The sequence below is a fragment of the Polypterus senegalus genome, chromosome 1 (genome assembly GCF_016835505.1).
Source record: "Polypterus senegalus isolate Bchr_013 chromosome 1, ASM1683550v1, whole genome shotgun sequence".
Lineage (NCBI taxonomy): Eukaryota > Metazoa > Chordata > Cladistia > Polypteriformes > Polypteridae > Polypterus > Polypterus senegalus.
The window spans coordinates 315,077,117-315,101,105 of record NC_053154.1 but is presented as its reverse complement, the minus strand read 5'-3'; the positions used below and the strand labels follow the sequence as shown (position 1 = coordinate 315,101,105).

The 23,989-nt window shown below is 43.5% G+C and overlaps 2 protein-coding genes across 2 annotated transcripts in view; one reads left to right on the top strand and one right to left on the bottom strand.

Moving 5' to 3' along the window:
* The window catches only part of b4galnt4a (beta-1,4-N-acetyl-galactosaminyl transferase 4a), a 443,680-nt gene that overhangs the window by 183,089 nt on the left and 236,602 nt on the right, over positions 1–23,989 (top strand). The window contains exon 7 of the mRNA XM_039738621.1: positions 18,776–18,843. Coding sequence (XP_039594555.1) covers positions 18,776–18,843 — 68 coding nt within the window. The remainder of the gene's footprint in view (positions 1–18,775; positions 18,844–23,989) is intronic.
* On the bottom strand, positions 15,818–16,116 carry LOC120517351 (snRNA-activating protein complex subunit 5-like; the record flags this gene model as incomplete). The annotated part of the gene is made up of 1 exon (XM_039739607.1): positions 15,818–16,116. A coding segment is annotated over one exon (294 nt), but the record flags the coding sequence as incomplete, so codon positions are not given.

The following is a 23,989-nucleotide window of genomic DNA, read 5'->3' as shown; positions in this document are numbered from 1 at the left end:
TGGAAATACCCATAATGCATTCTGAACCTCCCACAGCAACACTTTTCATAATCCAAAAGGGTTGTATAATGTGCATAATTTACCAAAACACCAATCATTTTTCTAATGTACTAACCAAAAAGTTATAAAAAGTGCGTAGCCTACCAGAAACAACAATGTCATACTGTACTCGCCATTTAATTTGACATCTTTGGGCTGCAGGAAGGGAGGAGGAGGAGAATGAAATGGAAGGTGGTTATTGTTGAGAAGGAGCCTCCTTATGCAAATCTTTTCTTTGTAAAATTGTCAAGATGGTGGATTTCGACATGCTGTACATATTAGCGAGGTCGGTCACACGAACACCACTCAAATATTTCTGCACAATTTCCTTCTTCGTTTCGATTGTGATCGCTGTTTCTCAAGTTAATAATGAGAGTAGTCGAGCACTCAGTTCAAAGCTGGCCGTGTTGTGAACTGCTGTAATAATAATACACTCCAAAGCAAGCCGGTGCTGACTCAGCCTGATGACATCATCATGTGCCGCGCCAGCCCGCTAGCTAACATCCCTTAACAATCGCTTTCTTTACCTTCGTTACCTTCTCTTCCTTCCTTAGCAATTATGCGTCTTGCTTGCCATGGTCTTAGTGAATTATATATATAGATAAATCACTGCACTGACCGAAATTACGTTCACAAGCACATGTATCTGGGCTCCGACTGACGCTACGAATGCTCTCGGCTGTTTGTTTACAATCACACAAGCGGATACACGTGACCGCATTCGGGTCGGCACGGCAAGATGTTGGTCGTAAATCAAGTTGTTCGCATGTCAGACCGGTCATATATCAAGGGTCGACTGTAACGATACAAGGATGTAAAAGAAGTGAATTCATATGGTCAGAAGTTTGGACATTTGATGGCCTTCTCGACTGTCACCGTGCGTTTCCCTCTTCTTGTCATTCTTGCATTATGCACCCTGGTCTTTGTCCTGCACATCAGTGAGTTATTGTGTTTGTCTTCGGCTCAATTACTTTATGTTCAGAAGTACTTTTTGCTTGTCTATGTGCTTTCAGCATCTTGTCTTATTATTCTTTGTCCTTCTTCTTCACTCAGTCTTCTGTGATATGCTTGATGCTCAGCAGATGTCATTGCTCTTCTTTTTCTTTCTGCCATTATGGTACTCTATCTATCTATCTATCTATTATATAGTGCCTTTCATATCTATCTATCTATCTATCTATCTATCTATCTATCTATCTATCTATCTATCTATCTATCTATCTATCTATCTATCTATCTATTATATAGTGCCTTTCATATCTATCTATCTATCTATCTATCTATCTATCTATCTATCTATCTGTTATATAGTGCCTTTCCAAATCTATCTATCTATCTATCTATCTATCTATCTATCTATCTATCTATCTATCTATCTATCTATCTATCTATCTATCAATCTATTATATAGTGCCTTTCATATCTATCTATCTATCTATCTATCTATCTATCTATCTATCTATTATATAGTGCCTTTCATATCTATCTATCTATCTATCTATCTATCTATCTATCTATCTATCTGTTATATAGTGCCTTTCCAAATCTATCTATCTATCTATCTATCTATCTATCTATCTATCTATCTATTATATAGTGCCTTTCATATCTATCTATCTATCTATCTATCTATCTATCTATTGTGGTAGATAGGGGGCACTCTCGCTCCCTTGAACCCCTGTGCACGACTCCAGACACCTGGTAAAAGTCCTCCGATTGACTTTATTTAACTTCCACAATGTACAAAGCACACTCTCTTCCACAATACTCATAAATCACAAATACTAAACAATAAATCAATCCTCCAGCTCCCAGACGCGTTGCCACCCTTCCACCCAGCTCAGCTCGCCGTCTGGGAGCTCCCACAGTCCTTTTATATCCCCGACCCGGAAGTGTTCCTAGCCAACAGTCCACAAGTCCTTATTCCTTCCGGGTCAGGGTAAATAGTATTTTCTTTCAATCCTGAAGCCCGTCGCTCTTCCAATGACGAACTTCCGGGTCATAGGGCACGAAGAACTCTTCGGTCCTCCTGCAGCTCCCACTCGTGGCCCCATGGCATCCAGCAGGGCGGTGCATAAAAACTCCATTGTCCGTGATGCCCTGCTGGTCTTCTGGGACCTCCATGCTGCAAGGAGGGCTCCACCTGGTGGCTTGGGGTATTGGCGGGATAAACGGCCGGCCATCCTCCACTCTATCTATCTATCTATCTATCTATCTATCTATCTATCTATCTATCTATCTATCTATCTATCTATCTATCTATCTATCATATAGTCCCTTATGGTACTTGGTTCTGCACTCAATTTTCCCTAAACACACAAGCACAGTTCATTTTGCTGTCATTTATTTGTGTTTAATAAAGTGTGATATTTGACAATTAATAAAGAAGTAGTTAGACTTTTGAATTCTGAATTCATATCTGATCTGCCATAGCCAACTGGCATTTTATTTCAGGATCAGGAAATGAAACAAGAGTCAAAACTCCAGCTTCAAAAACCAAAGAGACAAACTGATCTTTCAGCAAGCCACAAACGTGAGAATCCCAAGAAGCACACTTAGTCTTTTAGAATTACCCAAAAACAAGAATATGTTGCCTAATATGACCTTCTACGTGGCTTTGCTTGTCTCTGTGCTTCTGTATCTTGTCGTTTTTTTCTTTCTCATTCTTCTACATTTAATCGCCTCTGCAATGTGCTCGATGCTCGGCAGATGTCGCCACTCTTCTTTTTTACTTTTTGCCATTATGGTGGTTACCGCCAGGTTTCCCAATCACTTTGCCATAATCCCGGGATCACAGGACAATTTCCTGTCCTTTCTTTACATTTAATAAAATTTAATGTTTGATTCTCAATAAACCCAATACTTCTAGTTGAGAAGGAATTCTGAACACGTATGTGTTACGTAACACTCTGAATTCCTGTGACTTGTGGCTACCTCCTTTGGAGCTCCAATGCAGCCAGTCACTTATAAGTATTTGTCTTGTTTTATAGCCCTCTGGTCCATCACTGGCATTTCCAGGTGCCCTTCTTAGGAATGTCTTGCCCTTCTGGCATCACATTTCTTAATCCCCTCCTTCAGTTCTCTTCTTTGTTCTCCTTGAGGGTCTGGGAGACTCCAGAGAAAAGCACACGGACATGGAAAAGTCCTTGGAGGTGTGAGGCATCAGTGCTAACTAACCACTGTGCCACCATTCCTTCCATCTGCAAACAACAGCTGATCAGAAGCAGAGTCTAAGGCGGCTGCCATTTTGGATTACCGCATGAAAGCAAAGAGCCGTGTGACACCGAGAACATCTACGCCACATCACAGGCAATTCCTCCGCAGGCACCCTCGATTTATGAAGGGGCCATCAGAGACTTCTCGCATCCGCAGAATTTCAGATCTTTAAACTCGAAGGCTCCGCTTGCCAGTAGTCAATCACCAAGTGCCAGGTGTCACCCGCTGAAGGCACGGCTTTTGATTTCATGTCATGCGTCCCCTCGCCCCCACCCCCCTCCATTCATCAGGGGAGTAAAGACAGCGTCGGAGAAGTTTGGATTTCTTATTCATGTATTCATCCTTGAAGGTGGCTGGTCTGCTTCTCCTAGTGTTAAATTTACTGGCAAACGCACATAATTGCTGTAAACACCGCACCACCATTAGATTGATTTTTAATCAAGTGGCTAACCTTGAGAAACCGAGGGCTTAGGCGTCGCGCTGCCACAGCCCTCGATGAATTATTAGAGCACCAGAAAAATGACAGAGGACGGTCAGCCCGGTCCCACTTTTTATTTATTTCCCATCGTAGTCTGGAAACCATCGGGCTCATGAACCTTCCATACTCTTCATCAACCTCTTTGAGTGTCTGGTCCAGGGTCATGTGTGCAGATCAGATCTCCAAGTGGTATCCTGGGGTTTTTCATTTCTCAGATGAGCTGTTTGATGGTCTCGTCCAGCGCTGACCCACCCCATCGCAGTTAGGTGCAGGTAAAGCGTTTTAATGATGCAGGGCCATGGAAATCAAAACAACTTACAAAACAAAAACACTGTAGGTGACCCTTAATGACTAGGAAATGGCGCCCCCTAGTGGCCCAGAAATTAGACTGTAAGACACAAACCTGCTCAGTTTCCAACACTGACCCCCCATAATGAGAATCCTAATTAAGTGACTAAGCCTGCCTCGGTTCACATTACAGAGCTGTGAAAACTGACGGTGGAAAGGCACTATATAATGGAAGAACTGACCACGTTATTGTAGTTTTCAAGGGGCTTGTCATTAGAGGCCTTCCAGCCAGACCCCTACTGGTGAAAATGCATTATTTAGAATTACATTTGTGCGACTGCGTTAGGGGGTGCTGTTGTGATGACAAGCATTTTAATGGTTCCACTTTAGTCCATAGGCAGCACGGTGGCGCAGTGGGTAGCGCTGTTGCCTTGCAGTAAGAAGACCTGAGACCCAGGTTCGCTTCCCGGGTCCTCACTGTGTGGAGTTTTCATGTTCTCCCCGAGTCTGCACGGGTTTCCTCCCACATCCAAAGACATGCAGGTTAGGTGCATTGACGATCCTAAATTGTCCCTAGTGTGTGCTTGGTGTGTGTGCTGGTGCCCTGTCTGAGGATTTGTTTGTGCCTTGCACCCTGTGTTGGCTGGAATTGGCTCCAGCAGACCCCCGTGACCCTGTGTAGGATATAGCGGGTTGGACAATGCCTGACTGACTGACTTTAGTCCATGAAGCTTGGCACTGGATGCTCATTATACTGCAATGTGCCCTCTGCTGGTGAAGTAGTACTGATACTACTACTAAATTATACAAATGTGTTTCTTTTACATTTTAGGTAGCAGGTGGTGCCGTTTTCATTAATGTAGCTTTGATGATTTCAATTCAGATGCTTTCCTTTAAAAATAAACCTCTAAGCAATGCTGCCCCCTATAGGCAAAGGCGTTACTCGCTGTGTGTTCCTGACCACACCACTTGTACAGTCTGGACACCGTTAAGGTACACCTGTAAAGCCGTGTGGGATTATATTCACTGCAAAAAAGGCAACGTATCAGATAAGCACTCATCAATTATATTTTTGAACACTAGGGAGTCCTATTATGATTTATATAATTTTGAATATTTCAGGTCAATCCATGAAACGTGTCACTCTGTGATTATCATCACTATACTGCTGTGTGCCCCCTGCTGGTAAAGGGGTGCTATATAAAACACTACTATTATTACTAACAATTGAGCAGTCAGGTTTAATTTTAGATTTTCAGTAGTAAGTTGTACTGTTGTGATTAATATAATTTTGATTATTTCAATTCAATCCAAGATCAGTGTCACTGGATGCTTCCCCTCATTGTACTTCAGACAGTGTGCCCCCTTATTGGTAAAGAATCACTACATAAAATACGACTCCTACTAGTCCACCTTAAAAAAAGGATAACTGTCCGAGTATCTGTGTATCTATCCAGTTGACATGTCTCTTTCATTCCAACAAGTGGCACATCACAAACATTTCTTGGAATAAAATGTGCCTATTGACCAAGAGGTGAAATTTGACCAAATTTCAGGATTTTAATTCAATGGGAAATAACGGTTTTGTTGATGAATGAATGAGAGACATGTCAACTCTACATTTTATATACCCACACTAATAAAAGGATAAGTGGCCGTGTGTCCATCTGGTTGCCATATCACTGTCATTTCAAAAGATAGAGCATCACAGATATTTTGTTAATAATAAAATGAATTGATGGCCATCGTAAACTTTAACACTGCTTTTGCAAATCCCATACCAAATGGTTTATAACAAAGACATATTGTCATTGCAACAAATGGCACATCACAGACATTAGTAATAATGCATTATATTACTACAAACATTTGTGATGCACCATCTGTTAGAATGACAGATGCGATACATTTTATTACTACATGCATTGAAATTTATGTTGATTATTTAGATTTCGGCCCATCTTAGATGTGTAATACAGCAAATAGTGTGAATAGTTATGTACAGTAAAGGCAGTAGAGGGCGCTGTTGTAATTAATACAGTTTAGAGGGTTTCATTTCAATCCATAAATCTTGTTACTTAATGCTTGCTCTCACTATTCTACAGTGTGCCCTCTGTTGGTGAAGGGACGCAACTACTACTACAGAATTATACACACAAATAAAGTTCTATCTATCTATCTATCTATCTATCTATCTATCTATCTATCTATCTAGTGCCTTTCATATCTATCTATCTATCTATCTATCTATCTATCTATCTATCTATCTATCTATCATGTCTTTCACTCTCTATCTATCTATCTATCTATCTATCTATCTATCTATCTATCTATCTATCTATTATAGTGCCTTTCATATCTATCTATCTATCTATTATAGTGCCTTTCATATCAATCTATCTATCTATCTACAATGCCTTTTCTCTCTATTATATACTGTAGTACCTTACAAATCTACAATTTACAATTTATTTTTGTGTAGCCCAAAATCGCACAAGAACTGCTGCAATGGGCTTTAATAGGCCCTGTCTTTTACCAGCCCCCATCCTTGACTCTCTAAGAAGGCAGTGAAAAACTCCCAAAAACCGTAGTAAAGAAAAATGGGAAAGGCAGTTCAAGGAGAGACCCCTTTCCAGGTAGGCTGGGTGTGTAGTGGGTGTCAAAAAAAGTTACGGTAAATACAACACAAAACACTAAACAGAACACAAGTAATCCTCAATACAACGTAATACAATAGAAATACTACAAGTACTGAGCAGAATTCAACAGTAGATGATATCACATAATACAATTATCTATCTATCTATCTATCTATCTATCTATCTATCTATCTATCTATCTATCTATCTTATAGAGTCTTTCATATCTAACTATCTATCTATCTATCTATCTATCTATCTATCTATCGTGCCTTTTCTATCTATCTATCTATCTGTCTATCTATCTATCTGTCTGTCTTTTACATTTTAGGCAGTAGGAGGCGCGCTTTGTAATTAATATAATATTGATCATTTCAATTCAAGTATTTTCTTATTATAATAAGACTCTTTATCACTGAATTTTTACCCAACTAAATAATGCTGACCCCTACTGGCCAAACTCTAAGACACTACATTTCAAGTTTAACCTCTGCACACTCCCGCTGTGTGACCCTGAGTGTGTCCTTTAACCTTGCAGTCCTCACCTTCTAGAAACGGCACACAGTTGCAGTGCATTTGTAAATCCATTTGGAGTGATGCTCTTTGCAAAAGGGTACTATATTGAGTAAATTTAACAAAATGTGTTATTATTAAGCACCTTTTTCATGGGAAAGGAACTATCAAAACAAAAGTACTATTAATATGATTACATTTTGAATAATTACTTTAGACAGTAGGGGGTGCTGTTGTGATTACCGTTATATTATTTTGAGTGTTTCAGTTCCGTGTGTGCAACTCGTCCCTGGATGTTTATCCTCACTGTACTGCAGTGTGCCCTCTGCTGGTGAAGGGAGGACTACAGTGATCCCTCGCTATATCGCGCTTCGACTTTCGCGGCTTCACTCTATCGCGGATTTTAAATGTAAGCATATCTAAATATATATCACAGATTTTTCGCTGGTTCATGGATTTCTGCGGACAGTGGGTCTTTAATTTATGCTACACGCTTCCTCAGTTTGTTTGCCCAGTTGATTTCATACAAGGGACGCTATTGGCGGATGGCTTAGAAGCTACCCAATCAGAGCACGTATTATGCATTAACTAAAACTCCTCAGTTCTATAAGATATGCTTCCAGCGGTGCTCGATTGTTTGCTTGTCTCTGCCTCTCTCTCACCCTCTCTGACATTCTCTGCGCCTGACGGAGGGGCTGTGAGCAGAGGGGCTGTTTGCACAGAAGCTGTTTGCCTAGTGGATACCGACGCACCTCTAAGAAATGCCGCTTTATCGCGTGCGTCCAAAAGCACACGTATTGATTTTTGATTGTTTGCTTTAATCTCGCTCTCTCTCTCTCTGACGTTCTCTGCGCCTGACGGAGGAGATGTGAGCAGAGGGGCTGTTTGCTTAGAAGATACTGACGCTCCTCTGAAAAAATGCCACGGCAAACTTAAAAGCACACGTATTGATTTTTGATTGTTTGCTTTTCTTTGCGAGCCTCTCTCTCTCTCTCTCTCTCTCTCTCTCTCTCTCTCTCTCTCTCTCTCTCTCTCTCTCTCTCTCTCTCTCTCTCTCGCTCTATCTCTCTCTCTCTCTCTCTCTCTCTCTCTCTCTCTCTCTCTCTCTCTCTCTCTCTCTCTCTCGCTCTCTCTGAAATTCTCTGCTCCTGACACGCACACTTTGAAGAGGAAGATATGTTTGCATTCTTTTAATTGTGAGACAGAACTGTCATCTCTGTCTTGTCATAGAGGACAGTTTAAACTTTTGACTAAAGGGTGTTATTTCATGTCTAGAGAGCTCTAATAATGTTAACAGTGTGGGAGAGTTTATAAGGGCTTAAAATATATAAAAATAAGCATACAAATATATGGTTTCTACTTGCGATTTTCATCTATCGCTGGGGTTCTGGAACGCAACCCACGCGATCGAGGAGGGATTACTGTACATAAAATACAACTGCTTCTAGTACTAACAATCGAGCAATTTACTTTCCATTTTTGGCCTTAGCAGGTGCTGTTTGTAATTAAAGTAATCCTGATCATTTTAATTCAGGCGTTTGATAATAAAGACACTTGACTGTTTCATTTTTGCCATTCTACACACTGCTGCCCCTTTCTGGTTAATGCATTGACTGTAAAGCACCAAATTTCAAATTCAGTCCCACCACAAACTCTCGGTGTGATCCTGCCAAGCCATTTAACGTTCCACCGTTCATCTTGTAGAAGTTGGACACTTGAGAGGGTGCTCATTGCAGAAAGGCGCTATATACAGTAAACCCTACTCAGTTATTGGACGCAGTGGTGCCTGCTGTTGTCAATTATGATATCAGTTGAGGAGTTCACCCTGTGATGGACTGGCATCCTGTCTAAGGATGTGTCCTGCCTTGTGCCCTGTGCTTACTGGGATGGCCTCTTCCCTACCACTACCCAGCTCAGGGTATTACAGATTTGTGAAGTGGATGGATGGACAGATTGATTTGGAGCAATGAATGAACCAAATGGGAGCTGAAGTTGATCTAAATTAGGTAATGCCAATGGATTCAATGCCAGTGTGTGGCACTAGATGGCAGCACCTTCTGAGGATCATCATAACAAAAGGGTAACCGTCTGTGTACTCTTATCTGTGTGTCCACCCAGTTGGTATGTCTCTGTAATTTCAGTAGGTGGCACATCACAAACATGAACTCTGCTTTTGCAAATCCCATACCAAATGGCATAAAATGGAGACATGTGCATTGCATTTTCATTCCAACAGATGGTGCATCATAAACATTTGTAGTAATGCATTTTCTTTTTATTGCAGATATTTCTGATGTGCCTTTTCCTGGAATGATTCATACAGTTCATTTTATTACTACGTGTATTACAAAATGCATTCCAACAGACGGTGCACTGCAAACTTTAACGCTGAGCTCTACATTCATTTTAACACATCAGCTGTTGTGTCCTTGGGCAAGACACTTAACCTCCCTTGCCTGCTGGTGGTGGTTGGAAGGATTGGTGGCGCCAGTGTTCGGCAGCCTCACTTCTGTCAGTGTGCCCCAGGGCAGCTGTGGCTACATAGTAGCTTATCATCACCAGTGTATGAATGTGTGTGTGAATGGGTGAATGACTGTTGTGTTGTAAAGCGCCTAGGGGGGTTCTTGAACTCTAGTTAGGCGCTATATCAAATACAGGCCATTTACCATTTTTACATCTTAGGTGGGTAGCACAGCTAATATATCAGTAGAGACAGAGAAGGCAAGGTTTGCAATGGCACCTCTCCAATAATTCAAAACAATCAAATCTTTATTGTATATAGCGGCACCCACCAGTGCCACTCTGTCTGACCAGTTTGACACGTCACAGCAAAAGGTGGTCTTTCTTTGAATGAGAATTCTGAATTCACGAGAGTTAACTTGCAGACGGCCTGATCGTTTTTCACTTTGGTCTGAGAAGGTCAGAGCAGAGTCACTAAATTCCCTTCTGAGCAAAAGAAGGGAAAGTCAGGGATCTCCAACTTGAGCACCCCACCCGGCATCTCCATTTATTTCCTTTCTCGCCATTTTGACATGTCGGTGCTTTTTATTTTACGTCAATTTACTTGCAGCCGCCGCTGGAAAACCGCACGAAAGATGAGCTCGACTGCCAACCTGCCAGCGGCTCTGACCTCTCCGCTCCGTGACAGGCGTCACCGACGCGCAAGACAATAAAGAGACTCGTGGGCTCAGATCGCTGTCAGTTCCCATACTCGGAGGTGTCGTGTGATTAGAGAGACATACTGAGGGCTGACGGCCCACCGCTTCTCTTCGTGTTGTAACGTCTGCACTCCGGACGCCAGAGGGACTCCTGTCTTAGGTGGCTGAGGACTACGAGAAGGGGGCGTAGCTACCTGGAGAACGTTGGGCAGGTGGGGTATGGAGTAGGGGTGCAGACGGAGAGAGCGAGAGGGTCATCACTATGGGATGGTCTGACTGTCGCAAATTTAACTTCCATCCTAGAACTGCTGTCCTCAAACTGCACTGACTTCATGCTGCTGCGCTTCCACAGATGCAGTGGACCATAAAGAATTCAGGGCCCTTCACTTTATTGAGTTGTACATTTATTTTGAATTGGACACGTTTGCCATTTTTGCCCATCAGTCTACACTCAATAACTCAACGTGACAAAGTGACATGTTTACAGAAAGGTTTGCAGACTGATTAAAATTAAAATCCTGAAAGCTCTCATTCCTAGAAGTATTCAGCTCCTTAATTCAGGACTTTGTAGAAGCCCCTCAATTCGAGCCACCTGGATTTGGGCAGGTACTCCCATTCTTCCTGGCAGATCCTCTCAAGCTTCTGTTACGTTGGATACAAAGCGTCTGTGAACCTCCATCATCAGGTCTCTTGACACGTGTTCTGTGGGGTTCATGTTGGGACCATCGGAGACTTGGCGCTGAAGACACTGTAAATGTCACCCTAGTCTGAGGTGCCTGTACTCTGCAGCAGGCAAAGACCTTCAAGGACCTCTCTGTATTTGGCTGCACTCATCCTTACCTTTTTTCTCACCAGCCTCCCTGTCCCTGGCGCTGAGAAGCAACCACATAGTGTGACGCTGCCACCACCACACGCCACCATAGGGGATGGTAATAATCAAGTGAGGAGCAGTACCTGGTCAGGTGTCTCTAGTTTGCCCATCCTGACCTAAACACCTGATTGATGGTCATCCTTCTGATCAGCTCTCCCACCTCAATAGAGGACGGCCAACTTTATCAGTCTCTCTGTCTGTATTATATAGTGCCTCAAATCTATCTATCTATCTATCTATTGTGGATGCCAGCCCGGACACAGACAGGTGGAAACGTCAATGTCATCCAACACTCGTTTATTTACACGATCCATATTTACAAAAGTGCCACACAACCCCAAAGTCCCCAAAAGTCCAAGCCACTAAATCAATGCCTTCTTCATCTTCAGGCCGCCTCCTTACCTCCTCCAGAGACCTCATCCTCTTCCACCCGACTCTAGTCATCGTATGATGTGGCGAAAGTGCCAGCTGCATCCCCGGAAGCACTCCGGGTGTCCCTGCTCCTCTTCCCCCCAGCACTTCCAGGTGTGGCAGTAGTGCTGAGGTCCAGGGCTCCCAAGGCATTGGGGCGCCCCCTGGCGGTGACCACAGGCCCCTACAGGGTTGAGCTTCAAAGCTCTGTACTTGTGGTCCCCATAGGCACCAGGGCCTGCTCACATGGTCTGGGGCAGGCATAAGCCCTCCTCTGGTCCTCCTGATATAGTGCCTTTCTTATCTATCTATCTATCTATCTATCTATCTATCTATCTATCTATCTATCTATCTATCTATCTATCTATCTATCTATTATGTAATACCTTTCATATCTATCTATCTATCTATCTATCTATCTATCTATCTATCTATCTATCTATTATGTAATACCTTTCTTATCTATCTATCTATCTATCTATCTATCTATCTATCTATCTATCTATCTATCTATCTATCTATTATATAGTGCCTTTCCTATCTATCCGTCTATCTATCTATTATATAGTGCCTTTCTATCTATCTGTCTATCTATCTTTTATATAGTGCCCTTCCTATCTATCTATCTATTGTGGAGCCGACCCGGACACAGACAGGCGGACATGTTGTTTTTCACCACCACACGTATTTATTATATACACTATATACAATTATGAGGTGTCACTCAGACACAGAATAAAGTGCACAAACCCCAAACACACAGTCCTGGCCACTCAATGCCTTTTCTTCTCCCAGCATCTCACCGGGTGTCCTCCTAATTCTTCCCCTCAGCACTTCCGCCACAACAGGTCCCCAAGGCATTGGGGCGCCTCCTGGCGGTGACCACGGGCCCCTACAGGGTGGGGCTTCCATGCCCTCAACCCATGGCCCCCAAAGCAACCAGGATGGTGGCCCCCACATGATCCACGGTGGGCACAGACCCACATCCGGTCCCTCATGGCGTCCCGGCTGGGTCGTTGCCCCTGGCATCCCTGACACTATCTATCTATCTATCTATCTATCTATCTATCTATCTATCTATCTATCTATCTATCTATCTATCTATCTATCTATCACTGAGAGCACTGCTTATATTGTGCCTTCTGTAATGCTCTTTTAAATATTCATATTATATAGTGCCTTTCATTATAATGCACATTCAAATCACAGCATTTACTCTATATAGTGCCTTTCATAGTAGGTATAATCACATTACAGTATTCATTTTATATGAGGCCTCATAATGTACATTTTTAGGACATCTTCAGTAGTGAGAATTATTAAAATGCATATTAAAATCATGGCCTTCCTGTTATATAGCACCTTTCATAGCGAGCCTCATCGTAATGCACTTTCAAATCACAGTATCGATTTTGTATAGTGCCTTTCATAGTTGGTATAACCATATTACACACCCATTTGACAGTATTGATTTTTTATAGCGCCTTTCATAGTGAGCACCACTCCCAGCGCCTCTCACCGTCATTGAATTCTTTGCATTCACCACTCGGCTCAAGCATGTAGCAGATTAAAGTGACACGTGTCCCTCGGCACAGCTGCTCGGAGCGGGGGTCCCATCCAGGGTTTGTTCCTGTTGCTTCCCCAGTTCTCAGCTTCTTATTACTCTGTTTACTAGACCTTGAAATGAGCTAGCAGGACCCTCATGTAGTGCCTTTCATAATGAGCGGAGCTCTAAAAGTCTTTTACAAATTGATTGTAAACCAATTTGCAGGTTGGGGGCAGAATTGGCACTTCAGCCACCATAAAAAACCTCACGCTGGCTCCATTCCTTTTGAACTGGTGTGGTACTGAGGTATCACCCGTTGAGGGCTGCACTCGGGTCCTAATCTGAGATCCTGAGTTGGTTTGTCATGTTGTGTGTATCAGCGCCAGCTCCTGACCTCTCCTCTCTCTCACATGTGAAGTAACAGCGTGGTGGGCTTCTCCATGCCCACATCAAGCAGAGCCACCTCTAACTGTGTGGTGACTTTCACATAAGCGGCTCACTTTCTAGTTTAATGCGATCCGGTGAGTTTCCTTTACATGGCAGAAGATATAAATAGTAAAGAAGACGATGCGTGTTCAGCTTTGGTTCAAAGCCTGTGTGTGTCTCCTGTGACTGGCAGCATCGCTCATCTTGCATTTTTAATAATCCTGTCTCCGTTTAGTGTGCTCTCTCTCGGCGCCTGCTCGTTCGTGAAGGGCTGCTTCTTCGCTCCATTTTTCGATTCCCTGTAGGCAGGCTTGTATGAGCGGATTATACAGGGGAGGGTGGCGCCCTCTAGTGGCCAACTAGATGAACCAAAATGAACAAGTGAGTCACAGTGAGTGTGATACCCCCTCAGCCCTGCGACTGCATTACCTAAATGCACTCAGTGGCGCCACCTCGTGGTGAAGGGGATGGGCTGAAAATGTCAAGGCTGCAGTGAGTGTCCATCAGCCCGCTAATGGCCAAATTGTGTGCCCTTCATCACTCCAACTGAATTACCTGAATGCAGTAATGTAGGCAGTGGCACCCCCTAGTGGTGAAGATGATGGGCTGAAAATGTCGAGGCTGCAGCGAGTGTCCCTCAGCAATTTGACCGAGCCCTGCAGTGGCTCCCACTACTGGCCAGTTAGGGTGGGCTGGAAAGTAAAAAACTGCAGTGTGTGTTGTGCAGCCCTTTGACTAAACTATCTAATTCACACACTGGCGCCCTCTATTGGCCGAGGAGATGAGCTGGAAATGATAAGACTGCAGTACGAGGGGTTGAATTTAAAATGTCCAGCAATGTAGGCAGTGGCGCCACCTAGTGGTGAAGGAAATGAGCTGAAAATGACAAGATTGCCGTGACTGTGGGGTCCTAAGAGTGCAGGCGGTGGCGCCCACTAGTGGCCAGTTAAATGAGCCGAAAAGTTAAAGACCCAGTTGTGTGGCCCACAGCCCTTTGAGTGAATTATCAGAGTCCAGTAATTCACAGATTGGCACATCTTGGTGGCTGAGACTGCAGTTTAGGGGATTGAATTAAAAGTGTCTAAAAATAATGATAGTACATTTTATTTATATAGTGCCTTTCTCATGCTCAATGCAGTGGTGCCCACTATTGGCTTAGGAGTAAAGGCGGGGTTTAAATTTATAAAGTCACAGTGCGTCCCTCTCATTCTTATGATTGCAATAATGCAGGCAGTGGCACCCTCTGTTGGCTAATGGAGGTCCAGTTTCCCTCGCTCACACCCATAATGGGGGCAAATTAAGGATATATGAATATTTTTAAAATGGAAAGAAGCTGGAATATCCAGCTGTGAGTTTTGAACCTGGGGTACTAGCTGCTGCATAACTGAATCTTTGAGTCTTGAAGCGGAGCGAGTATAATGAGTTGTTTTGTGTTGACCTTCACCGTGAAAGGCGCTATAAACAAAAATCAGTGAATTTCTTTGTCTTCCTCACTTCTTGATATTTTATTGCAAAGAACACCAAACTGTCAAGAGCTATGAGTCCCAAAGCACGGAAGAGTTCCACAAGCACTTCTAGTAATGTCCACTAGAGGGGGAAATCACCATCAAACCCCGGCTAGTCATAAAGGGCGAGCAGCGAATCTTTATAGGAGGTGTAAAAAAAAAAAAGGTAGCAAAGGGGAGCCAAGTGGAACAAAGTCCTAATACAGAATTCAAATAGAGTGGTCAACAAAATGGCACGAGGCTCACGATTACAAACTATACAAATGGGTCAAGCAGAGCAAAACAAAAAGAGCTCACCAACTCCAGAGCGCATTCACTGTGGTGAACCCTCCAGATTTATAGGGTGGAGGGCCACTCATGACAATGACTGGCAGGTGACCCGCCTCTCGGGGGTCTACCTATTAGACTGTCAAAAGTAATAGGATTTCAATTACATTTCCTGCATCCTTACTTCATTAGTGAATGGATAGCCCAAGCTGTTATTAAGCAATATTTGATATTAACTTCAAAATCAAGCAGCCTTCCAATTGCACCAGTCACTCAAGTCATTCAAATCTAATTTACAGTGGCTCCAGATGGGCCGCATCAACATTAAATGTAATATTTGACCACGAGAGGTGGGCCTGTGTCCAGCAGCACCGACATAGCCCAAGGTTAGTTCTGCATGTACTGTAAGTAAGTGGAATCAGTGCAGTTTTATGTCCACCTTAAAATTAAAGTGTATTCTGAAAGTCAGTTATCCTCATCCTCCTCCTCTTCTTCCATATCTTGCTGTGCTCCAACTGTGTCCAGCTGAAGTTCAGTCTGATTGATTGCATTTTCATTGTCCACTTGCATGCTAACCTCAGCAGCAGCCTCTGTAGGGGACAAAGATCCACTCTCTTCATTGATAATTGACCGCAGAGCCAGTTCTTCCACCTTCAGCCTGTTCAGTTGGTCTTGAAGAAGAGCCTTGACTTTGAGTAACGTCTCCTCTTCCTTCTTCAGCTCCTGCAGTCGGCTCAACACGTTCAGGAGCCGCAGGAATTAACTTAGGAGGCAGTTGGCTACGGAAGCAATCCACATCCCAGTTGAGACAAAAAAAGGACACAGCAGAACCAAACAACCTCTTCTGCTCTGTTGCGGCGAACTGTGCAGCGGCAACGACCTGCAAAACGAATGGAAATGTAAACCCAGGCGGACTCCACAAATAGTCCAAATCACAAAGAATAATGCCCATAATCAGCAAAAGTAACATTAACACACATAGAATAATCGCGAATGAACAAAACAGACATGTGAGCCCCCGCCAAAGGTGCAAACCAGCCTGTGACGTGACACAAACGAGTCTCTTTGTACTCTGTGGTCTGTTCATTGAGACAATGGCAGCTGTAGCTGATCTTAGATGATTAGTGCCGACTTGTGCCACCAGGTGGCAGCACTCCTCAGTATTAACAGAACTTAAGGACCCCCTTGATTTGACCTGTACGTCTCAATGAGCGGCCAATAAGTGGAGATGTTCAGAATGGGCAAAGATGGACACAAACCCCCCACTCCCTCCAATTGGGTGCCCACATGCCTTTCTGAAGGAATGGTGTGATTGACGAGTTGCAGCGCTTTGGAGTGAAAGGTGCTATAGACGTGAAATACAATACAATACAATACAGTTTATTTTTGTATAGCCCAAAATCACACAGGAAATGCCGCAATGGGCTTTAACAGACCCCCAGCCTTGACTCTCTGAGAAGACGAGGAAAAACTCCCAAAAAAACCTTGTAGGGAAAATGGAAGAAACCTAGGGAAAGGCAGTTCAAAGAGAGACCACTTTCCAGGTAGGTTGGGTGCGGACTGGGTGTCAAAAAGAAGGGGTCAATACAACACAATACACAGAACAGAACAAATCTTCAATACAGCATAATAATAAACATTTTAGAAGTACGGAGCAGAATTTAACAGTAGATGATATCACATAATAGGATTTGGATTTGTTTAGGAGACCCGGGTTCTCTTCCCAGTTCCTCCCTGCATGGAGTTTGCATGTTCTCCCCGTGTCTGCGTGGGTTTCCTCCCACAGTCCAAAGACATGCAGGTTAGGTGGATTGGCGCTTAGTGTGTGGGTGTGTTTGTGTGTGTCCTGCGGTGGGCTGGCACCGTGCCCGGGATTGGTTCCTGAGTTCGGATTCAGCGGGTTGGAAAATGGATGGATGGATGGATTTGTTTAGAGTCCTGGAGACCTCATCCATCAAGCTGCCTCCCCCATTTGGCCATTCCACGGCTGAAACAGCGCTGGGCCAGCCAATCTGATGAAAGGACCCCTCTTTCCCATGATTCCTGTGATCCTCCATCAGGGATGACTTTACCATAGGCAGGCAAAACAACTTGGCAGGTGGGCCATGGCACCGAGCGCCACATTTTAGTACTGAGAAGAGAAACAGAATAGGTGAGGGTAAGAAATTCTAACTATCATGTTCCTTATGTTTTAGTGCTAATGACTGACAACAGAGATGCAGTCTGTACAGTAAATCAGCAGCTCTAGTCAGGGTGTGCTAAACTGAAGTAGTGAGTCTTGAAAGCTGAGACTGAAGGGTCATCTCTTATAGTAGCAGGCAGACCCATTCCACAGTTTAGGGGCCCTGTAACTAAAAGCTCGACCTCCCACTGTTATTTTATTAATCCTTGGAATCCTAAGCAGACCGGCATCTTGAGATCTTAATGTGAATTCAGGTTTGTAAGTCGTGATAAGTTCGGACAAGTAAGCCGGACCTCGCCATTTAATGCTTTATATGTTAAAAGGAGGATTTTGAAATGTGCCCTAAACTTAACCGGGAGCCAGTGTAAAGATTTAAGAACTGGAGTTACGTGTTCGTATTTTCTTGTTCTTGTAATAATTCTTTTGGATTAACTGGAGGCTGAATAAAGAACAGTCTGAACAGCCAGTGAACACTGCATTGCAGTAGTCAATCCTACTAGAGATAAATGCATGAATTAATTTCTCATGATCCTGTTTATTTAGAAAACGCCTTAATTTCCTAACATTTGTAAGATGGAAAAAACATGTTTTGGACGACTTTGTAATATGCGCTTTAAATGACATGCTAGAGTCAAAGATAACTCCTAGATTGCGGGCTGATTCAGTAAAATTAATTGGGATTCCAACTGAGTTAAATGACAACAAAATATTGCTGTGATCAGCGTCATTCCCTCCAACAATTAACATCTCTGTTTTATCTGTTTTTAAAGACAAGTAGTTCTCATTCATCCATTCCTTTAATTCATTAACACAACTAATTAAAGACAACATCGGAGAAACTTCATTTGATTTAAATGAAAGGTATAACTGGGTGTCATCTGCATACGAGTGAAAATTAACATTATGTTTCCTAATGAGAGATCCCAGTGGAAGCATGTAAAGTGAAAACAGTAAAGGTCCCAGTACTGAGCCCTGCGGGACACCATATTGAACTTCTGTGTATAATGATGGAGTCCTGTCTGCACATTTCTGTACATACTGGAATCGATTTGATAAATAAGAACTGAACCAAGCGAGCACGGGGCCTGTAAGCCCAACATCGTTTTCTAGCCTGTGCAGTAACATAAAATGGTCAACGGTGTCAAATGCTGCACTTAAGTCCAACAACATAAGTGCACCCATAACCACCCATAACACAATTTCCTTCTCTCTTTTTATGTCTCCTTCTTGCTCTAGCTGGGCTCTGAGTGGACAGCTCCAGGGGAGTTCACCAAATTTCGATCTCAAGTTTCCAAGCCGGTCCAGTAAGTCCTCTCCTTTTTTTTTTTTTATTGTCACCGTTTGTCACAGAACTGTCCCGTGTCTCATTGTTGTCTGTTTAGTGTTGGTAGGCTCAGGTGGGTTTTTTAGTTTTCAGGTTGCTGTCGCCCCATCATTTTCTGAGAGTGCTGCTGACTTGTGTTCACTTATTGTGTTGGTTTGTGAAGCTGTTAGTAAATCTGTATTGTAAAGGCGCTATATAAAATAAAGGTGGAGTGGTGGGTGAGGGTTAATATAATGCTTTTAATATTCAGGCCATATTGGAATGACTGGGGGTAGCAGGTAAACTGACCCCCTGAACACTCCACCTGCACAATGCCATTCCAGTGGTGAATCACGATGGTGGTGGTGGTAGCAGCCTAGTGCTTTTAGTGTTAGGTTGTCTCCAGCAGCAGGGACTAGGAGACTAGACGGGGTTGAGGGAAAGATGAGCAGACCAAAGTAGATAGATAGATAGATAGATATGAAAGACACTATATTATAGATAGATAGATAGATAGATAGATATGAAAGGCACGATATAATAGATAGATAGATAGATATGAAAGGCACGATATAATAGATAGATAGATAGATATGAAAGGTACTATATAATAGATAGATAGATAGATAGATATGAAAGGCACTATATAATAGATAGATAGATAGATATGAAAGGCACTATATAATAGATAGATAGATAGATACGCAACATCCTTAATGAAAACCCGCTCATCTCAAGGCTCTTTTGGTGCATGCGCAATGTAACCACTAGGGGGAACCACTGAAACCCCTGACCCAATAATGCTCAGCACAGTCACAGGTTCAAAGAATGGATTTGCAAGAACTGTTTCAGAACTGTTTTGAACAATGGAAAGAGCGGTGGGACAAGTGTATTGTGTCTCAGGGAGAGTATTTTGAGGGTGATAACATTTTGGAAATGTTTTGAGAAATATATGATTTAAAAAAAAAAATTCTTGTTATTCTGTGGTGGGCTGGCGCCCTGCCCGGGGCTTGTTCCCTGCCTTGCGCCCTGTGTTGGCTGGGATTGGCTCCAGCAGACCCCCGTGACTCTGTGGTTAGGATATAGCGGGGTGGATAATGGATGGATGGAATTCTTGTTATTTTTGGGTTCACCCTCATGTGTGTTTTTGGTGTATGTATTTATGGTATCTATTTTTGTATATCTACGAGTAAACTGCTCAAAAAATTAAAGGCACACTTTGAAAACACATCAGATCTCAGTTGGTAAAATAAATCCTCCTGGCTATCTCTACTGCTATGGACTGATATGGTGATGTGTTAGGAACGAAAAGATGGAAATGAAAATGATCAACCAACAGAGAGAGGGCAAAATTCAAAGACACCCCGAAAATCAAAGTGTAAAAATGACACAGCGGGCATGTGAGTCCATTTGGACGAAATTTCATTGTAGCAGCTCCAAATCGTACTCAGTAGTTTGTATACCATGCCTGACAACGTCCTAATGAGACGACGGGTGGTGTCCTGGGGGATCTCCTCCTAGATCTGGACCAGGGCATCACTGAGCTCCTGGACAGGCTGAGGCGTCGGATGGACCGAAACATAATGTCCCACCCAGAGGTGTTCTATTGGATTGAGCTCAGGTGGGTAAGCGTGGGGGCCAGTCAATGATAACTTCCTCCTCCAGGAGCTGCCTGCATACTCTCGCCACATGAGGCTGGGCATTGTCATGCACCAAGATTAATCCAGGACCCACTGCACCAGCCATCCTTTCACCACATGAGGCCGGGCGTGGTCGTGTACCAGGAGGAACCAGTATAGGGTCTGACAATGGGTCCAAGTTTTTCATCCCGATACCTAATGGCAGTCAAGGTGCCGTTATCTAGCCTGTAGAGGTCTGTACGTCTGTCCCTCCATGGATATTCCTCCCCAGACCGTCACTGACCCACCACCAGACCGGTCATGCTGAACGATGTTACAGGCAGCATAACGTTCTCCATGGCTTCTCCAGACCCTTTCATGTCTGTCACATGTACTCAGGGTGAACCTGCTCTCATCTGTGAAAAGCACAGGGCGCCCACCAGTGGTGGTCCTGCCAATTCTGGTATTCTATGGCAAATGCCAATTGAGCTCCACAGTGCCCACTAGAGGACGTCGGGCCCTCAGGCCACCCTCATGAAGTCTGTTTCTGATTGTTTGTTTGGAGACATTCACACCAGTGGCCTGCCTGCCTGCTGGAGGTCATTTTGTAAGCTCTGGCAGTGCTCATTCTGGTCCTCTTTGCCCAAAGGAGCAGATACCGGTGGGTCCTGCTGATGGGTTAAGGACCTTCTATGAGGGGTCCGGTCCAGCTCTCTTAGAGTATCTGCTTGTCTCCTGGAATCTCCTCCATGCCCTTGGGACTGTGCTGGGAGACACAGTAAACCTTCTGGCAACGGCATGTAGTGATGTGCCTGGAGAAGTTGGACTACCTGTGCCACCTCTGTAGGGTCCAGGCATCGCCTCATGCTACCAGTAGTGGCACTGACTGTAGCCAAATGCAAAACGAGTGACAAAACAGATGAGGAGGGAAAAAATGTCAGTGGCCTCCACCTGTTAAACCATTCATTCCTGTTTTGAGGGGTCATCTCAGTGTTGTCCCTCCAGTGCACCAAAGCAGCTGAAACTGATGAACAAGCCCCTATGCTACTTAACTGACCAGATGAATAGCCCAGAAGCTTCATTGACTTGATGCTATACTCTCATTAAAAAGGGACCCTTTCATTTTTTGAGCAGTATAAATATATATATATATATATATATATATATATATATATATATATATATATATATATATATATATATATATATATATATATATATATATATAAATATATACACACATTGTATGTATTTGGTGGTTTTATGGAGGCCATACATCATTTTGGTCGACTTCTGTTGATTTTAGATCTGCTTTATAAATAAAATTCACGTGACTTGAGAATGGATTGCAGTGCTTAACTTCTAGGTGGCACAGTGGTTTCAGTGGCTGCCTCTCAACAAGTAGGCTGGTGTTTAAGTCTGGCATGGGGTTTCCATGTCCTCCCACAGATAAAGGACATGCAGGTTGTGTAGACTTCTCAATGGTAAATTGGCCCCCTGATATGTGAGTCTGTATGTGTGCGTGTGTTCACCCTGCAGTGGACTGGCACCCCATCCACAATCTGTTCCTGCCTTGTGCCCTGTGCACTCTGTGATAGGCACCATCTTCCCTGGCGCCCTTCTTTGGATTACGCGGGTTTGAAAGATGGATTGTTGAATAACTTCATGGTACTGACCTCTGCAGCTCTGATTTGGATGGCACAGGTTTGAAAAAGGTGAGCCCCCTGGCCAGGAGCAGACTGTGGTCCGATAGTCCATACCATCTCCACATCATATCTACCCTGTTATCCTTATAAGATTCAAGAGTATTTATTGTCATTTCATCCATATACAGTAGTACAGCATACAGGGGCACCAATAACAATGGCCGACATTTCAAGCTTATTTTAACTTCTTGATGAGGATTTTTCAGACTGTGATCGGGGCCCACGCACTCTAATAACCCTAAATTAGACGCGGTTGTCTCCCATAGTAATGACATTTAAAACCTCATTATTTAATGAAACCGTTTCAGAGCTTTACTTGGTTACCTTTGATCTGCTCCTGCCATTGCCAGTAACTGCAGAGGTCACAACTAGAACAGTTTATAACAGCACGATGTCGTCAACTCTGCTGATGTCGGTGAACTGACAGGTAATATGAGAAAGAACAGGCATGTTGGGAGCTGGGGGAGGAGCCACAGGTATGGAGAGGAGGAGCCAAGAACAATGAGGGAGGGAGGGAACTGGAGTGGGGCCTCATGCTCAAATAGGAGGAGTCGTGGCCAAATAACGGAGATGGGGAGGAGCCACAGACACAGGTAGAAGGAGTCATGGGAAGACAAGAGAGGCAAAGAGGAGGAATTGAGGGAGGAGTCACAGATATGCATAAGAGGTGTCATGGCCAATAATGGGTGGAGGTGCTAAGGAGGGGCAAAGACAAAGGTAGGTCTAACCATGGGCATACAACCGGTATGGGAAATAAGTAGGGAGGAGCCACAGTAGGATGGGCGGTGGCATGGGGTAAACAAATGAGAAGGAGAGGCCGGTGGGAGAACTACATACACAGATAGGAGGAGCCATGGAAGGACAACAGCAAATAAGGGAGAATTGATGGAGGATCCACAAATATGCATAACAGGTGCCTTGGCCAAATAATGGAGGGAGGGGCTAAGGAGGGGCCAAGATACAGGCAGGTTTAGCCATAGGTACATAGCAGGAAGGTGAAGGAAATGGGGAGGAGCCACAGTAGGATGGGTGGTGGCATGGGGTAAACAAAAGGCTGGTGGGCGAACTACAGACACAGATAGGAGGAGCCATGGAAGGACAACTACAAATAAGGGGGATTGCAGCAGGGAGTAGGAGACTAGACGGGCTGAGGGGAAGATGAGCAGACCAAAGTATTGCGACATCCTTAATGAAAACCCGCTCATCTCAAGGCTCTTTTGGTGCATACGCAATGTAACCACTAGGGGAGAGGGAGAGGAGCCACACATACTGATAAGAGATGCCATGACCAAATAATTGGGAGGGGCACAGACAGAAGTAGAAGGGGCCATGGGTGAATAACAAGTGAGCGGTCTTAGCCATGGGAATATAACCGGGAGAGGGAAGGCAACACGGATGAGGAAGGAAATAATTTTTAACCCTAATAATATTTATCTAACTCTATATTTATTGTTCTAGTATAAGAATGTAGTTTAAGTTAATTTGTTTTGGTTTCAACAGATTTTTTTTCATATTTTTGATTCTTGTTTTCTTTTTTCACATCTTCGCCCCTTTTTGTTACTTGCGCCCTAGGGGCCCGCCCAGGTTGAGAACCACTGCGCTAGACACTTCGCGGATCTGCCGTTCGCGTATGGGGATGCGGATGTACAATTTAAACAGATTGTTATTTTCATAGGAATTGTTACATATGCATAATAGAACTATTTTACATTACAGTGAGTAATTAACCATAATAAAAAATAGTAAAACGTAATAAATTGAAAGAAAATTCGTTAGAGGTATTCATTGCATAACACGTTTTCGTTCTGCTTGGCTTTGAAAT